Here is a 16,432-nt window from a genome sequence, read left to right as displayed (position 1 = left end):
AGAAGCAAGCCACAGCTACTTCTGCCCTGCATCTGAGATGGCAGAGATGGGAAAGCGGGTGCTTCGACGTCAAGCGCTGTAGCTTTCTGGAAGGTGGGATGCTAAACCTTTTCTTTCAGAAATTCAGCGCTGCCTGGGGTTCCAGAAACTAAAGGGAGGGAAAGGAAGGGGACAAGAAAACTTTCCTTGCAGGCGTCCACTGCAGGCGTCCTTGCTGCTTCGCACTCTCTTTTCTCTACCCAAGTGGGAGGAGCTCCCGGAGGTTCCAGTCAAGCGGAAATCGCCAACACCAAAAAGCTTTTCAAAAGTGTCGGGATCCCGAGGAGTTCTCCAGAAGCAGGAGGAGGAGCTGGCCGGAGAGCTTGTGGTTCTGGAAGAAGCAGCAGCAGAGGAAAGTTGCTGAACGCCTTCTAAGTGTCGAGACGGCGCTGAAAACCCAGCGAACAGAGAGGCATAGGGACGACTGCCGTGACCCAGAGGAGAGCCTGTTATTTTGTGTTTTCTAGCGCCAGTGGGTGGGAGAAAAGAGAGACCGGGAAAGGCTCGAAGGCAATCCGGGACTGAAGAAAAAGGCTCTTCTCCTATAGCGGAGGGGAGGGAGCTGTCCCCGGCCTCTGGTGCTGAAACGTCCTTCCGCTGTGGAAGAATGTTCGAGGAACACTGAACACTCAAGAAACTTTTGTTGGCTTCTGTTGTCAACAAGGAGCAAGCGGGAGGTGGTCAAAAGGCTACCCTTTAGCACGGTAAGAGGGGCTGGGAGTCATTTGCCAAAGACTGCTTTTTTAAGGCATTTCCTTCTGACTAAAAGGGTGGTGCAAACTGAAATTGTGTGTTCTTTTCATTAAGTTACGGCCTGCAGGTCTGAATCTGAACTCACCAATTTGTTCCCATCTAGAACCCTCAATTCCACGTGCAAAAGTAAGTTTGTGTAAGCCAGGTGTGATTAAAGACTTTAATTGGTCTTTATTCCTGTTAATTATCAGTACAAAATAGGGTTAAGAGTTCAGGAAAGCGTAATTAATCAGTTTGAGCATTACCCCAAGATTATGCTTGAGCTGTCTTCCAGTCTACAAGGTGCATAATTAAAATCACTTTGTACATATTATTTACCTCCCTCGGCACATTTTCAGTTCAGTGCACACCATTTAGGGGTGGGAACTGGTGGCTGTTTGAACCACAGATTCTAACCATGCACCTACATCTAATGTGTGGTAAGGGAGTACAGATAGTCAAACTACCTGGAGGTGAGAGAATGCTCACACTGTGTATTTTGGTTGTCTGAATGGGCATTAATGCATAGTCAAGGTGATTAACAACGATAGGAGAGTGAGTTTCTGCATGTTTTTCAGTGCTTGTGGGCGGGTGGAAAGAATGCGCAATTAAATCTGAATGAGAATCTATGAGAACAGAAGGAAATGCATCATTCCTGGACAAAAGGTGTGACTTTTTACGTTTGTGATACAAGTGTAGAACAGGTGATTCTAATTTGTATTAATAGTTCTCCACATAGACTTGATAATTTGGAATTTGAGATTAACTCAACCATGGGAAGTGGATGAGTTTAGGACTGTTTATCTAAGTCAGAGCTAGTGACTCATTAGAAAGCTCTGGAATTCATTCTGTGGGAATTTAGATTCATATCCCAACTCATGACCTTTACTGGGGGACTTTGGGGAAGCTGCCGTCATGGTCTTCCCTAAAACTTCAAATTCTGATGATTTCCTTTGGAGGCTTGTTTTGAAGACATCTGAGAAAATGTAATGTAACCCACATAAGTATTAGGCAGATTATATGTCTAAAACTGATTAATGTACAGCTCCATGCATTGCAATTGCAAATATGAGAGTTAAAGCATCTTGTTAGTTCAATGAGCAGCTTGTTATTCCATTCCCTCCCTCTAGTTCCTAAAGAGGTTCCCCCCCCAATCCCGCTTAATTTTATTGCAAATTCATGAATCCATTGCTTTTGCTTCTAAGCACTGAAGAACAGCTATACCTGTGCAACAGAAATCAGGCTTTGCACACTGAAGGTCCTAGCTTCGGGTCCCAGTTGTTGTTGTTGTTGTTTAGTCATCCAGTACCACTTGATAAAAACCTTGGACAGCAGCTATCAGTCAGTAATACTGGGATAGATGGACCAATGGTTTGCCTTAGGAGGACAAAGTCATTTTACATCTTTGACATTCGTCTTTCCTCTTCCTGTATATTTTTGGCAACTGTTTTATTTATTATTATTATTATTATTATTATTATTATTATTATTATTATTATTATTATTATTATTATATCCTGCCCATCTGTGTGGTCCCTTGCTGTTTAGTAAGCCAAACATGCCCCATTTATTCAGAAGCTGATAAAAATAAATGAAATGTGTGGAACAACAATACATGTGTGTGTGTGTGTGTGTGTGTGGTACTATTATGATCTATAAAAAGGAAAACTAATGTAGATTAGGGATGCATACACACATTACATTTAAAGCGCATTTTTAATCTCAAAGAATCCTGGGAACTGTATTTTACCCCCATAGAGTTACAAACTACAGTTCCCAGGATTCGGGGGGGGGGGGGCTTTCAATGTATGGTGTGTATGCAGCCAGAACCTGATATCTGGTGGCCCCATGTCTATTTCAAATGAGGAAACATTATCTTTTTTTCTGTGCCCCTTGGCTGTGCCCCTTCTGGCTCTGCTTTACCCGAGACTTCCCCATGTGCATTGAGAGACAGCTTGTCATTCTCAAGGAATATTAACCAGATGTGCCAACCCTTCCATCCCATTGCTTTGGGAAGAAAGAGAGAGAAATCATAGCAGGGGTAGGGGAGTGCTTTGCTCGTAAGGCTTCTTCCATCTGGACAGATTTGCTCCATCAATATATTTATTGCAGGATGTAACCCTAGTAGGGCAGCAGGGTATTGGTGGAAGACCAAGCTCTAATCAACAATATTTTATAGGCAAAACGTGTGATAAATGTCACCACAATGTGCAGAATGGCCCAGAATTCCAAACTTTTAGGTACATGTTATTGAAAAATCAGGGAAGGACAGAAATAACTTGAATACTATCTAGTACAGTCCTTATCTGAAAGCAGATGCTAATTATTGGATTGTTTCCATAATAATAGTAATAGTAATAATAATAATAATAAAAATAAATGCACATGAATAACCAATTGCAAAACTTTATTTTCTATATAAATGGGATGACATTTGGTTCACATTTGAAATTTAGCAAGAATTTGCAGTGGGTTTTAATCTTAAAAGAAACCTAATAAATTTGTTGCTTGTTCAAATTTGGTTTTTTAAATTCAGTAAAGAAGATTATTAAAAAATAGAAATATTTAGTTGTGATGAATTTTGAAGCAACAGCATAAAATTTTAACCTGTCAAATACAATTATTTTGCACTTTCGTTAGCCCTAAACTCTATAAAATAAAGTTTATAAATGGGAATTATATGTGTGTGATACACATTTTTACTCCAAGGAAATTCAGGTTAGCAGATGTTAAGTTAGTAGTGTTTCTTTCTGTTTCTCTTAATGCTCTTAATGCTGTTCTTAAATCTGTATGCGCATAAATTGTGACCCCTTTGGCTGAATCCAAAGAATCACATAATCAAGGAGGATTTGGGTTTCTGTTTGTCAAAAAGCAGCCTCTCGTGCTATGTAGTAAATCACTTCTGAAATTGAAGGGACTTTGATAACCACTTTGTGATACATCACAGAGTTCTGCTGTTCATTGCAAGTAGTCAAGCATCCTATTGGGCTAATGTAGCATGGCTATTTGGATCCTGGTCATTGCGTCATTATTATTATTATTATTATTATTATTATTTCAGATTTATATTTTACTAATTTTACAATCATTTTAACATTTCAAAACTTGATGTCCTTCCCCCTCTTTCTGCGGTTCCTAAAATTTACTTTAATATCTTCTGCATTTCCAAATTAACTTAATTTGCTCATTTATTAATCTACTTTAAATATATACTCCTATAAAACTGCATGTTATTGCAATAATCCTGCCAATGTTTTTATGTGTTTACAATTTATCTGTAAACATTCAATAAACCATTTCCATTCTTTAATAAAAAGTTTGTTATCTTGATTTCTTACTCTTCTGGTAAGTTTCACCATTTCTGCATATTCCATAAGTTTTTGTATCCATTCTTTCTTTGCTAGGACTTCTGCTTCTTTCCGTTTTTGGGCAAGTAACATTCTTGCTGCTGTAGTGGCATATATAAATAAGTTTCTATACAGTTTAGGTAGTTCTGTCCCTATAATTCCCAAAAGAAAAGCTTCTTTTTTATTTTTTACAAACATTATTTTAAACATCCCTTTCATTTCATTATATATCATTTCCCAGTAAGCTTTAACCTTACAAGACCACCACATATGATAAAAAGAACCTTCTTTCTCTTTACATTTCCAACACTTATTTGATTTAGATTTATACATTTTTGCCAATTTACTCGGTGTTAGATACCATTGATATATCATTTTCATATTTTTTCCACTTAGACCATAACATGTTGCAAATTTTATATCCATATTCCACAATCGTTCCCATGCTTCCATGTCTATATTATGACCAATATCTATTGTCCAATGTATCATTGAGGATTTTACTTCCTCATCCTTTGTCTCCCATTCCAATAATATTTTAGACAGCACTTATACATTACATTCCAACAGGTCTTTCTCCAATTGTGATATTTGTTCCCAAACCCTCGTATCCCATCTTTCTTAAATACTTCACTCAAATGATGATATTGTATCCATGCTCGTAACTTTTCTTATAATTCCTTAAATTCTTTTAATTTATACTCTCTTCCCTCTTGTTTTAATAAATTTCTGTAAGTTGTCCACCCTTCTTTCATATTCTTTTTCTTTACTGCTATAGCTTCCAATGATGAGAGCCAAAGTGGTGTTTTTACCTCTAATAAATTCTTGGATTCATCTACAATTTTTTCCTAATTATATGATTTGTAAATCTTTTATGAACTTTCACATTTTCATACCTTAAATAAGCGTGCCAACCAAAAATATTGTCATGACCTAAATCTAGAATATGTGAATTCTCTAACGTCATCCATTCCTTCAACCAACAAAGACAGGATGCCTCATACTATAGTATCATATCTGGCAGGGGAAAATCTCCCCTTTCTTTTGCATCTATAAATATTTTATATTTTATTCTTGATTTTCCCACTTGCCAAATATATTTAGAAATATCCTTTTGTCATGATTTGCAACCAACCTGGTCATTGTGTCTTGCTCTGTTCTCAGTTAAAATGGTGGAGAATTTAGAGCTGAGCTGAAAGATCTTGTCATTTGTTTTTTACCTTTAAAGTTGTATTTTAGTCCTACAATTTGTTGTGCCTGTTCACAGCTGTTTGTCACAATCACTACTATCCCTTGTGCTGTTGCTTCCAGTACCATTTCCCTCCTATTTCCTTTCTTCTCAAGGAATCTCAGTCAATCCTGGATCACATAACTGGATGTGATGATGTCACTACACCACATGGCCCATATTATTTTGCTGGTGGTGTCACAATGGGAAGGGAGCCATTTTGAGTGAGGGCAATGTCAGCTATATAAAAGAAATCCTAGCCAACCAGGGATCATTCTAACAACTAAACACTTTTGTAGCCCTTTCAAATGTAATTCTGAAAGAAGTGCTAGAGGACCCCCCCCCCCACTCCACTGCCTGCCTATGACACTTTTCGTGAGAGACTGGGAGCCAACACTTTCAGCTCATCTAAAGATCATTGAGATTTAAACTTGCATCATTTCTAGATCATTTCACAAAGCTATATGGCATTGGCAGAAGGAAACAGAAGTTGTCCTTAAGCTCAGACAGAGTAGTGTGTGTCAGTTCAAGGCATATCTGAAGGACATTTTCCTCACCCGTATGTGACAGCAGCGGGCCCAGCCCAGGCCCAGTCACTGCACCAGCTTCAGGTCAGCACAGCAATTTTCCTGCCCCTCCCTCTGGTACCTTCCACCCTGGGCAGTATGAGCAGCAGGGCTGTAGATGTGATGCTGACCCTCTTGCTCTGTTAAGCCCCCACCATAACCCAGCCCAGGCTTTAGCTTGCAGTCTCACTTATACCCAACCACCACCATACTCTGCACACCTTGTGTGACCCACCAAACCAGAGACAGTACACTAGCCATGTGCAATGACTTACTAAGGGTTTCTTAGCCTCCCTGCTTGTTTTTCAGTTCTGTGTAGGCAGCAAAAAAAGGGTGACATTTGTTGAAGTTCTTGAGAGCCATCAAAGGAGCTGCATTCACTTGCTAGATCCCAAGTTGTTCTCTCCTGTGACTGGTCCATATTCACCCAGTAAGCTTTGTGGCTGGGTGGGGGTTTGCACCTGCATCTCCCCAGGCCTAGTTCAATGCTTGCCCCACAACACTGCACTGCACCCCTAGGAGCAGGGCCTCCCGCTGTCACAGATCAGGTGCCCACATGTGTTCCAGGGTAAGGCTAGGTTTGCTACATTCTAATTACTTACTAAAACATAATTAGGGTCTGTTTGGAGCCTATGGGACACACTACCCATTTGCACAACAATTAACACTTTAATCCATTATACAAGTCCCATCAGGCATATTAAAAGTAGGATTTGCTACACTGGATGAGGCGACGGCCAGTTGACCGATTAGTTGGATGGCACATTTTCAACAAAGCTGCTTACACATTAAGCTTTATTAAATGAGTACGTCAAGCTGACAAGCAGTTGATTATCATGAAACCCAGGCTGTTGTTTTTTCCTGTTCTTTCTCTGTGGTGTTGTCGTAGCATTCATTATTCACCAGAGGCTGACTCCTACCCTGAGCAGGATCAATCTGCACCACAACATTTTGTTGTAGGTCCCTGTATTTGAAATGTGAAATTCTGCCTCAAAATTCAAACAACAGAGATGGATAGATAGATGATAGGACAGACATCTGATGAATAAATTATGAAGCTAAGAATCCATCACTGAAAATGTCCAACCAAACTTAGTAAGTTCCATTAAAAACAATTGGGTTTAAATTAATTCTCAACTAATTGGTTCTATTGGATTCTATGTATCTTCTATTTAAGGGATGATTATTAACTTTAGTTGAACCAGGACCTTTAGGTATAGATTTTTATCCCACCTTCTCACTATGCTCAGAGTAGCAAAGTGTTGAGATTACGAAAACTCAGAGAGATTCCTGTTTTATTATTTAATGTATTTTAACTTCCTCTCCAAGTTCTTACAGATGTTTCTGTGGATGAAGACACCCCTCACCCCAATTAGCCTCTGATTTTATTTTTGGTAAAATTTGGTGAAAACTCCAATTAGCTTTTCCATACAAATCTGTTATGTGGCTTATGGTACCTTATTTTCTCTTTTGCTTGCACGGAACTCAGGTTACAAGGTATAATTGTGGATCTAATCTTCTCTCACCCCTAAAGGAAATATTCTGATCATCTGTTTCAGACCAGTGCAGCCTATGACCAACCAGTATGGTCTCCCCCCAGGGCTTGTAAACCTTCTGCATTTGCTTCCTACCCAGCAGGTCAAAAACATGAGGGGGTGGTGTATTCAGCACCCATCAGGCTAGTGGGCTTCTTTTGGTTTTGTGCATTTGCAAGCTGTGCAGGTCTATGTTTATGGCAGGGAAGGTGAGCCTGTGGCCCTCCAGATGTTATTAGACTACAACTGCCATCAGTCCTGACTGTAGGCCACACTGAGAGCATAGGCTGATGAGAGTCCAATAACATCTGGAGGGCCACAGGTTCCCAACCCCTGCTTCCAGATAAAAAGCTATAGAAAGATTAGAGAAAGGTCAGGGTTAAGCTGTACAATATGCTAAATAGACAAGGTTGTTTCCAACAAAATTTTATTCAGAGTATACCCATTAAAATTAATTGACCTAAGTTACCTTTGTCCACTAATTTCAATGGTTCTGCACTGTGTGTGACTGACATTGCATACAAGCCCCATAGGCTAGAACAGAACGGTAGAACATAATTTGCTGGGTCATACCTCTTTATATAAAATGATAAAAAACATATTGTGGACCTGCTCATTCCTGAAATTCATCTGGATTTGTGGTTGCTGTTTTTTCCAGGGTCAAGGGATGACCAAACTCTACAGCAAGTCCAAAGAAATGGCCGAGCTCATATCATCTCAACCATGGATAGATGAAGCCCTAAGCTCCCAAGATGAGATGAAGGAAGAAGATAGCAGACAAGCCTCCTATGGGATACTTGCTGGACTTAATGAAGAGCATGACAGTATTGAGGAGGAGGAGGAGGAGGAGGAGGAAGATGGTGGGAAGCCAAAGAGAAGGGGCCCAAAGAAGAAGAAGATGACCAAGGCAAGAATTGAGAGGTTCAGGGCCCGCCGGGTGAAGGCTAATGCCCGGGAGCGAACACGGATGCATGGGCTCAATGATGCTCTGGATAACCTTAGGCAGGTGATGCCCTGCTACTCCAAGACACAGAAGTTGTCCAAAATTGAGACACTCAGACTTGCCAGGAACTATATATGGGCTTTGTCAGAGGTCCTGGAAAGTGGGCAGACTCCGGAAGGGAAAGGTTTTGTTGAGATGCTATGTAAAGGTTTGTCCCAACCAACCAGCAACTTGGTGGCTGGATGCCTGCAGCTGGGACCTCAAACCCTGTTCTTGGAGAAACATGAGGAGAAAAGCCCTGTCTCTGACTCAGGTGTGCCCAGCCACAGTTTTTCTTACCAGTCTCCTGGGCTGCCCAGTCCACCCTACGGAAACATGGAGGCCCACCTTGTACACCTAAAGCCTCCCACATTCAAAAGTCTTGTGGATCCGTCCTTTGGCAACCACCACCAAGACTGCACATCTCCAGCATATGAGGGCCCCTTGACACCTCCCCTGAGCATCAGTGGAAATTTCTCCCTAAAGCAAGATGGTTCTCCAGACCTGGAAAAATCATACAGCTTCATGACCCACTACCCATCTGTTAGCTTGAGCAGCACTCATGGGCACAGCTCTCATTTCTCAACCACAGTGCCCAGGTATGACATCCCCATAGATATGAGCTATGACTCCTATCCTCATCATGTGGTTGGGGCCCAGCTCAATGCAATATTCAGTGAATAACCCAAGAAGATGAATAACCCACCCTCATGGATGAAAGGAATACAATCCTTTGTAGAGATGGTGTGACATCAGTAGAATAAATACTGTGAAAAGGAGTTTACCTGTTCTACAGCCATATGATCAGACTAGTTTCATGGGGAGTCATACCACATTCTTCTGAGCACAAATATATTTTAGTTGTGTTGGTTTATGGGCTTTCAGACAGGTCCCCATTCCTAAAGGATGCTGACACAACATTTATAATTGCTGGTAACAATGGAGCTGATTTGGAGTACCCTCATTGCATCCACTACAAACATTTTACCCCTTTCCAGGGTCAAACCCTGGAATGAAAATGGCTCTGTATGCTTGCAGCAGGAGCTGCCAGTGGGTGGTGCTGATTAACTATCACCCATGACATCACCATTACACCTCCATATTCAGTTCCCAAAGCAGCCTTGCAAATGCAAGAAAAAGTTTCTTTTTAAAAAGGTGGATTGTTAATATATAAATTAATATGAGTACATAAAATAAAAGTTGGAAAGCCCACTCAATGCAATGGGGAGAGGCAGGCAGCTGGCTGATTAATCCAATGTTATTTCTGCCATGCGAACTGGAGTCACACCACAGGCAAAGAAACTGTTGTCTCTCCTCTTTCTTCACTCTTAGATGGGCCATTTTGCCCTAAGCTGAGTGTTCAGTGCTTCCACACAAATCTGCAGAACACACTGCCATGAAACCAAAGCTGGTATAAAAAGTGTGGTGTTGGGCTTATGCAAAAGCCTGGGAAACGGGAAGACAAAGTATTGTTGTCATAGGGCATCTGTCTTCCGGCCCATTCTCTTCCCCTTCCGTCCACCTCTCTAAATCAACGATGGGGAACCCAAGGCCACCCAGATGCTAGATTTCAGTTTCCTTCAGCCTCAGACAGCATGGCCAGTGGTCAAGGATGATAGGAGTTTTAATCCAGTGATATTAGAGGGGCACAGGCTCCCCATGCTTGCTCTAAATACTAGACTGCAGCAGGGGATAGAGTAGTGTCTACATGGGACCTTAGGGTGATGGGGCGGGGTGTAATACAGTGAAATAATGACAAGTGCACCAACCCTTTATTGATTTATGGCTCCCCCATAAAATTCCTCTGAGGAGGGAAATATAAATCTATGACTGTTCCCCCTGCCCTGGTGCAAAATTTACCACCAGCTGTAACAGAGGTGTGTGAGACACCCATTCCTTTCCCCCACACTGCTTTATGCTTATTAAACTTATCACAATTCTTTAGACTCACCTAGATCATCCTTTCATATGTTTCACTTCCGAAGGCACCTCCATTTTGGCCTTGATTTTTGTAGTAGGACAAAATCAATGCCAGCCCTAAAGAAAGTGGCAAAGTTCACTGAATTTATAGACTCCCATTTCTCTTGACAGTCTTTAGTTCCCCAGAAGTCAGAAAAGAGCAATGCCCAGTAAGGAGACACCAGAGAGATTCTGCCTCCTCCCTGTGAAATAACAACCAATGTGAGACCATGATGGACAGGAAGAACACTTGCTGCTTCCTGTCCACTAGGAACAACAGGGTTTTGCTAATAGGGGAAATAAAGTTAAGAGATCCTTCTTCCAACCCAACAGCTTTAGTCTGGATTATACTTAGCACCATGAAAACACACACACACATATGGGGCAAACCCTGCTACAGACTGTCACGATCATTTTAGAACAGGCTGCAGAACCTGTGGCTCTCCAAATGTACTTGGCCTACAGCTCCCATCTTCCTATGCTATTGACCATGCTAGCTGGGGCTGACTGGGGTTGGAGTCCAACAACAGATTGTAGGTCACAGGCCCATGTGTCCAATTTTGACTCTGCCACCACACTTTCCAGTTTGGGGGAGCATCCTCACTCCACTGAATCATAAATCTTAATCTCATGTGTTCAACCATCTGAAATCCCAAATAGTGTCTAGGACAGGGGTCAGCAACCTTTTCCAGCCATGGGCCAGTCCACCATCCCTCAGACCATGTGGTGGGCCAGACTATATTTTTTGGGGAAAATGAATGAATTCCTATGCCCCACAAATAGCCCAGAGATGCATTTTAAATAAAAGGACACATTCTACTCATGTAAAAACACGCTGATTCCCAGACCGTCCTTGGGCCGGATTGAGAAGGCGATTGGGCCTAGGAGAATTAAGCAAATGATACAAACTTGAGGCTTCAGGCTTCTTCCCAAGGGGCTTTGGTGAAAACTGTAGGGAGAAAGAAAGAGTAACAAGGCAGTAGCTCCTTCCAGCAGCACCCACACATGAGCCAGCATCTTCTCATACACTAAGAGGATTCACATATAGGAGCTCACAATCACCAATGCACCTTATAGCAAGGATGCTCCTAAAGTGCAATGTCTCACTTTCAATATGAATATCACACTGATTTATCTCCAGCTCCTCCATTGCCTAGCCTGTGTGTGCAATGTGGCATTGTTACCGGTAATTCATGACTTCAGTATAGCAGCAATAAATGGAAGGCTAGCCTTCTCCAGTCCAGACTCCAGCTGCATCACCTCCTTTGCAAGATACAATGTAGTCATTCATTCTTTCACAATATTGAACTAAACCTCAATGGGTGGATCTTCAATCTTTCCAGTCAAGCAAGAGACTCACACCCCACCACCATTAAAAAAAACCGCTCATTCGCTTGTGCCCCAGAAAGGGCTCAGTTCTTGGATCTCTCGTACCACCCTTTCTGCTTACAATAACCAAGGTGTAAACATGCATAAGGATGTGGGGATATCAAAAACTGCTGGACTTCACAAAAGCAAACGAAGCCCGTTACCATTGACTGCCATCTTTAACCTGAACACTCAAAAGTCTAAAAGCTGGTTGTGAGGACTTGATATACATGCTTCCAGGACCTCTTCTCTCCATCTAGCCAACAAACAATGGTGTATTTTGTTATATATCCCAGCTAATGCATGATACATGGACAATTCAGGTTCCAGGGCCCAATCAAATTTGCAGGGCTGCCTCTCTGTATTATTCAGAATGCTGATGTCGCATTGCTGTTGACATTATTATTATTCATTTTAGTCCAGCCATTTAAATGCAACATTTCTCCAATGAAATTGCATGTGCTGTTATCAGTGACTGCAGAACTTATGTTTAATTTAATGTAATTTAAACTCCTGGGTGCCAGCCAGGCAAAGGTCACAGATGAGGTGGAGCCTGTCTTGGGGCTCAGGTGGAATCTTGCCTGAGCATTAGGAGGGCTGATCCACACTTCCCTTTCTTCCACTCTTACCAGCATGGTCTATGCTTTAAAGCTCTGTGTCCAAGCACCCATTTTTTTTTCCTCCTGAGCTTTCCCTGTGAAAACCTGCTCTTTGAAGCACAATTGGAGCAAACAGCAATCTGTAGAAAACCCAAACCTGCTAAAGAGCAGGTTTTTGCAAGTAAAGCTCTGGGACTTTAAAGCACAGTCCTGTACCCAGAAAGAGTGGAGGAAATGTATTTGGATAAGTCCAAAGTTAGAAGAAAAACAGGTGTCTGACTTTTTGTTGGAAGACAGAACTCAAGAAGGACTAGTCAGGAGAGTGGATGGGGAACCCTGACTACCCAATCAAAGCAATCTGCTTTGGCCGACCTTCCCGTGCCTGGGTGCTTTCCAGATGTTGTTGACTCCCATTCCCACCAACCCCAGGTGGCATGATGGCCATTATTCTCCAACAACATATGGAGTGTGGCATGGCCAAGGTAGTTTTCTTTTCTTTCCAATTTTATTAGCATCACCCTGATTTTTCTTTCCTGTTACTAGTGGTTATTAAGCAATATGAATACTGGTATTCATTTTTATTTGTGTGCTACCAAAGTTATGTATAACTCAATTGCAGTAAGTACTGCTGTCTGTGAGCATCCTATGTGAACATTGTTCTAGCTAGCTACCTTGGAACTCCAGGGTGTCCAACACTAAAAGTTGCCACTGGAATTTGCCTCCTACAAAATGTGAAGATCATATAAGCATCTCTGCTTGGAGCAGTGTGATCAGCTGAAGAAGATTAAAAGGAACCCACAGCCTCACCGAAAGGGACAGGATACCCGCTGTGCTCCTTTGTGACCCCCTACTCTAGAAGGCAGCCAGCCAAGTAAAAGCCATGTCTTAAGCATCCCTATTATTTATTATTAACCCGGATTCTTCTAAGTTATTTCCTTTTTCATTTCACATGAAATGTGAAACATGCTAAATGACCTATGGTTTGTTTGTTTGTTTGTTTGTTTGCTTGCTTCATTGAAATGACTTTAAAGTATTTTTAGTTAGAGGTGTAGAATTGTGGGGATAAATGTGTATGCTGGGAGACATCTCTTGATCACTCTTCATTTCATGGTGCCTTTGCTCCATGGATATTTATTAGCTCTTATTTATTTAACTTATTCCTCTCCCCACTTTTTTTTTCAGGGGAGGGAGGGCCTCCAGCCCACAGTTTCACCAAGTAATTATATACTGTATATGCTGTTTGTGTTCTCTTTGAGAGGTGACTTCTGTGGGGATTGTCACCGTTGGCTGCAGGGGCAGCCAAAGATAAGCAATAAAAATTGCCAAGGCTATGCAATTCAGTTTTTGTTTTCCTTCCAAGTTAAGCCAGAGTTAGAGTTGCCATACATCCAGGAAATCCCAGACATGTCCTCTTTTGGGGGGACTACAAACCCATGCGGGGGGATTTTTATATTTTAAAGCAAATTTCTGGGTTTCTGGGGGGGTGTATTTTGGGGGGGGGTGTGGGTGGCTCCTGTTGGCTGACCACACCCTGTCCCATCATTGTCTAGCCTCTAGCTAGAGAACTTATGACCAAGTAGGAGCCCTCCATTTCTGTAGAGGAATTATCTGCAGAGATTAGAATTTCAAGAAAACCATTGTATTCTGAAGGAACTTGTTAATAGACAGCTTCTAGGACAAGGAGGGTGATGATGGTTGGGTTTATTTCATGGGGTCTTTTTGTACTAAAGTATATATATTTTATCCTTTTGTAAAGAAAACAGACTTGGCTCTTCTGTCCAAATAAAAGTGGTGAATTTTGTTTCAACTAAAAGGCTCATTTGATTTAAGAACGCTTCTTTGTGATTCGAGGACCCTACTCCCGCATGTCAGAAATAAAACACAATGACGCATGATTTTAAGTTAATGGAGGAAAAAAGGCCACAACTTTATTGGTTACAGCGTGTGAGTGGTATTGGCTTAGGCATTGGGTTGAACAGACTATAATTGACTCCCCCCGCAGAGCGTGGAGTCACTCAAGGGTTAACCGCCCATGAGGTGGAGCTTGTTGATGCAAGATACAACTGGAAGCTCCACCCCCTGAAGTCACCGGAGGTCGTGCCATGGCCCCTAGCCACCAACAGGGCATTGGACAGGATCCACGACCGCCGGATTCCTTTACGGAATACCCAAACTTTAGGAGGGTTAGGCGATGGCCCGAACCTATGCCCTCCGATACCACACTAAACCCAATGCCTAACCGCCAATCTAACATAGTTGTGACAATTTGCTACGAGGTAGGCGAAAAAACCAATGAGGCTGTGCCAATTTGCCACTTGGCCAAAATTCCTACCAGGACCCTTGTACAAACAAGGCGACCAACCGCAGTCCATAGCAATGTCCTATCCAAGGAACAACCTAAGGGAGGGTGGGCGGGTGATCCGGCGGTGAAGCGACGCAGAATGGCGGAGAGGTGCCGCCGCGGCTGCCCAGGTGCAGCAAATCCCCGCCCCCAAGTCAGCCCTATTGGCTGACTGCTAGGGGCGCGGCGCGGCGGCGGGGCTAGGTAGGGCTGGGGCGAAACGCCCCGCCTCAATGCTGGAGCCGGCTCCCGATCACAACCCCTCCCCTCGCTAAGGAGGAGAGGCTTTCTAGGCCAAGGGGGTGGGGCAGTCTGTGATGCCAGGGATTCGACCTGGGACCTTCTGCTGGTAAAATGCATGTTGTACCGCTGCGCTGTGCCTGTTCTTCAAAGACCTCTCAGCATTTGCAACTGCACACCTGCAAAATGGAGCGGGGTGGTGGTGGTGGTGGCCATCCATTTCCAGAAGCATCATCTGGGATGCTCAGTGTTCACAGGTGAAAGTTAACATTTCCCAAATCTTGGACATTGTCAACATCAATAGAATCAGATACAGACAGAAGGAACGATTATCCCTCTTTCTTTGACCCATAGAAGAATCCCCTAAAGCCGCCTCTGCCTACAGCTTTCCCTGTTGGGTTATGGCTCCAGCTGGAGTGTTATTAACAGCATTTCCCTCCTCCACTAGTGCCAGCTCCTCCCTTGGCCTCTTCCCTGTTGCCTAATCCCTTGTAAAGTTACATCCCCCAGGCAGTGGCAACAGCAGCAAGTCCCCCCAGCACTCTCCGGCACATCCAGTCTCTCTGGCGGCACATGTATCCAGCACAGCTGAGTGCCTTCTGTCAGTGCTGTGAGAATGGAGGGCGAGGGAGGGAGGGAGAGGGGGGTGCTGTGGTTGCCACATCCAGTGTGTGCTGAGCCCAAGGGGAGTCAGCAGAACCACCTACCTGATCCCCACAAGGGGTGTGTGGGGTGTGAACTCAGGCAGCTTGCTTACCCCAGTGCACATGCAAGGGACTCAGGCAGCCAGAAGGAGAAGCAGACCAAGAGTAAAGCAGCCAGGGGCCAATCTCAGTTGCTTCTCATACCTTCCCTCCATTCCAGGCCAGCCCTTTCCCTCTGCACTATTGCAAAGTCAAAAGCATTTACATTTCATATTGTTGCATGCCACCTCAGTTTCAGGGCAGTGTGAGATTCAGGTACTTATCCGGAGTTCTGATTCCTTTGGAATGACTGTGGTTTCTTTATGATATATGCTTTAAATACACATATATACAACCCTTGCTTCTCCCTCGTCACAGGTGCTGAACCTGGTTACTAGACGTTTATTGGCCTGAACCAGATCCAAACTGCAATGATTTCACTTGCAGTTGAACCGGACCCAGGAAAGAAAGAAAAATCACAATGCCTTGACTGCCAGACTAGGATAGGGCTATTATGGCAGATTTCAATGTGCCAAACAAGGAGATTTCAGTGGGAAGCATCAGGATTCCTGAGAAAGAGGCAGCCCAAAGTCTGCTCTTGGATAGGTCAAGGCCAGGGCCATCCCACTCATGAGGCAAGGTGAGTAGGTCACTACTGCTGCCACTGCTGCGAAGGCAGCAATGGTTGTGGTGTGCTCCTTGGAGGTCAGATCTGCTGCCTCCTTGGTAGCCCCTGCCCATGCCACCTCTACAGCAGCATCTCAGCAAATAGGTGGCGCTGCTGGTCTCCTCTCACCCATAGAGAGGGCATGG

At 43.1% G+C, this 16,432-nt stretch overlaps 1 protein-coding gene across 2 annotated transcripts; it reads left to right on the top strand.

Annotated features, from left to right (window-relative positions):
• The first annotated feature begins 516 nt into the window (after nucleotides 1-516).
• NEUROD4 (neuronal differentiation 4) lies at nucleotides 517-9,122 on the top strand. 2 transcript variants are annotated; one of them, XM_033136868.1, is made up of 3 exons: nucleotides 517-743; nucleotides 847-918; nucleotides 8,106-9,122. In XM_033136868.1, exon 3 carries the CDS (start codon nucleotides 8,115-8,117, stop codon nucleotides 9,111-9,113), a length of 999 nt encoding a protein of 332 aa, XP_032992759.1. In that variant the 5' UTR covers nucleotides 517-743; nucleotides 847-918; nucleotides 8,106-8,114; the 3' UTR covers nucleotides 9,114-9,122. The 2 variants fall into 2 exon arrangements, with proteins under 2 accessions (XP_032992759.1, XP_032992752.1); XM_033136861.1 differs by lacking the exon at nucleotides 847-918.
• Nucleotides 9,123-16,432: the final 7,310 nt, after the last annotated feature.

This window comes from Lacerta agilis, chromosome 2, assembly GCF_009819535.1.
Source record: "Lacerta agilis isolate rLacAgi1 chromosome 2, rLacAgi1.pri, whole genome shotgun sequence".
Classification (NCBI taxonomy): Eukaryota; Metazoa; Chordata; class Lepidosauria; order Squamata; family Lacertidae; genus Lacerta; species Lacerta agilis.
This window is presented reverse-complemented; position numbering and strand designations above follow the sequence as displayed.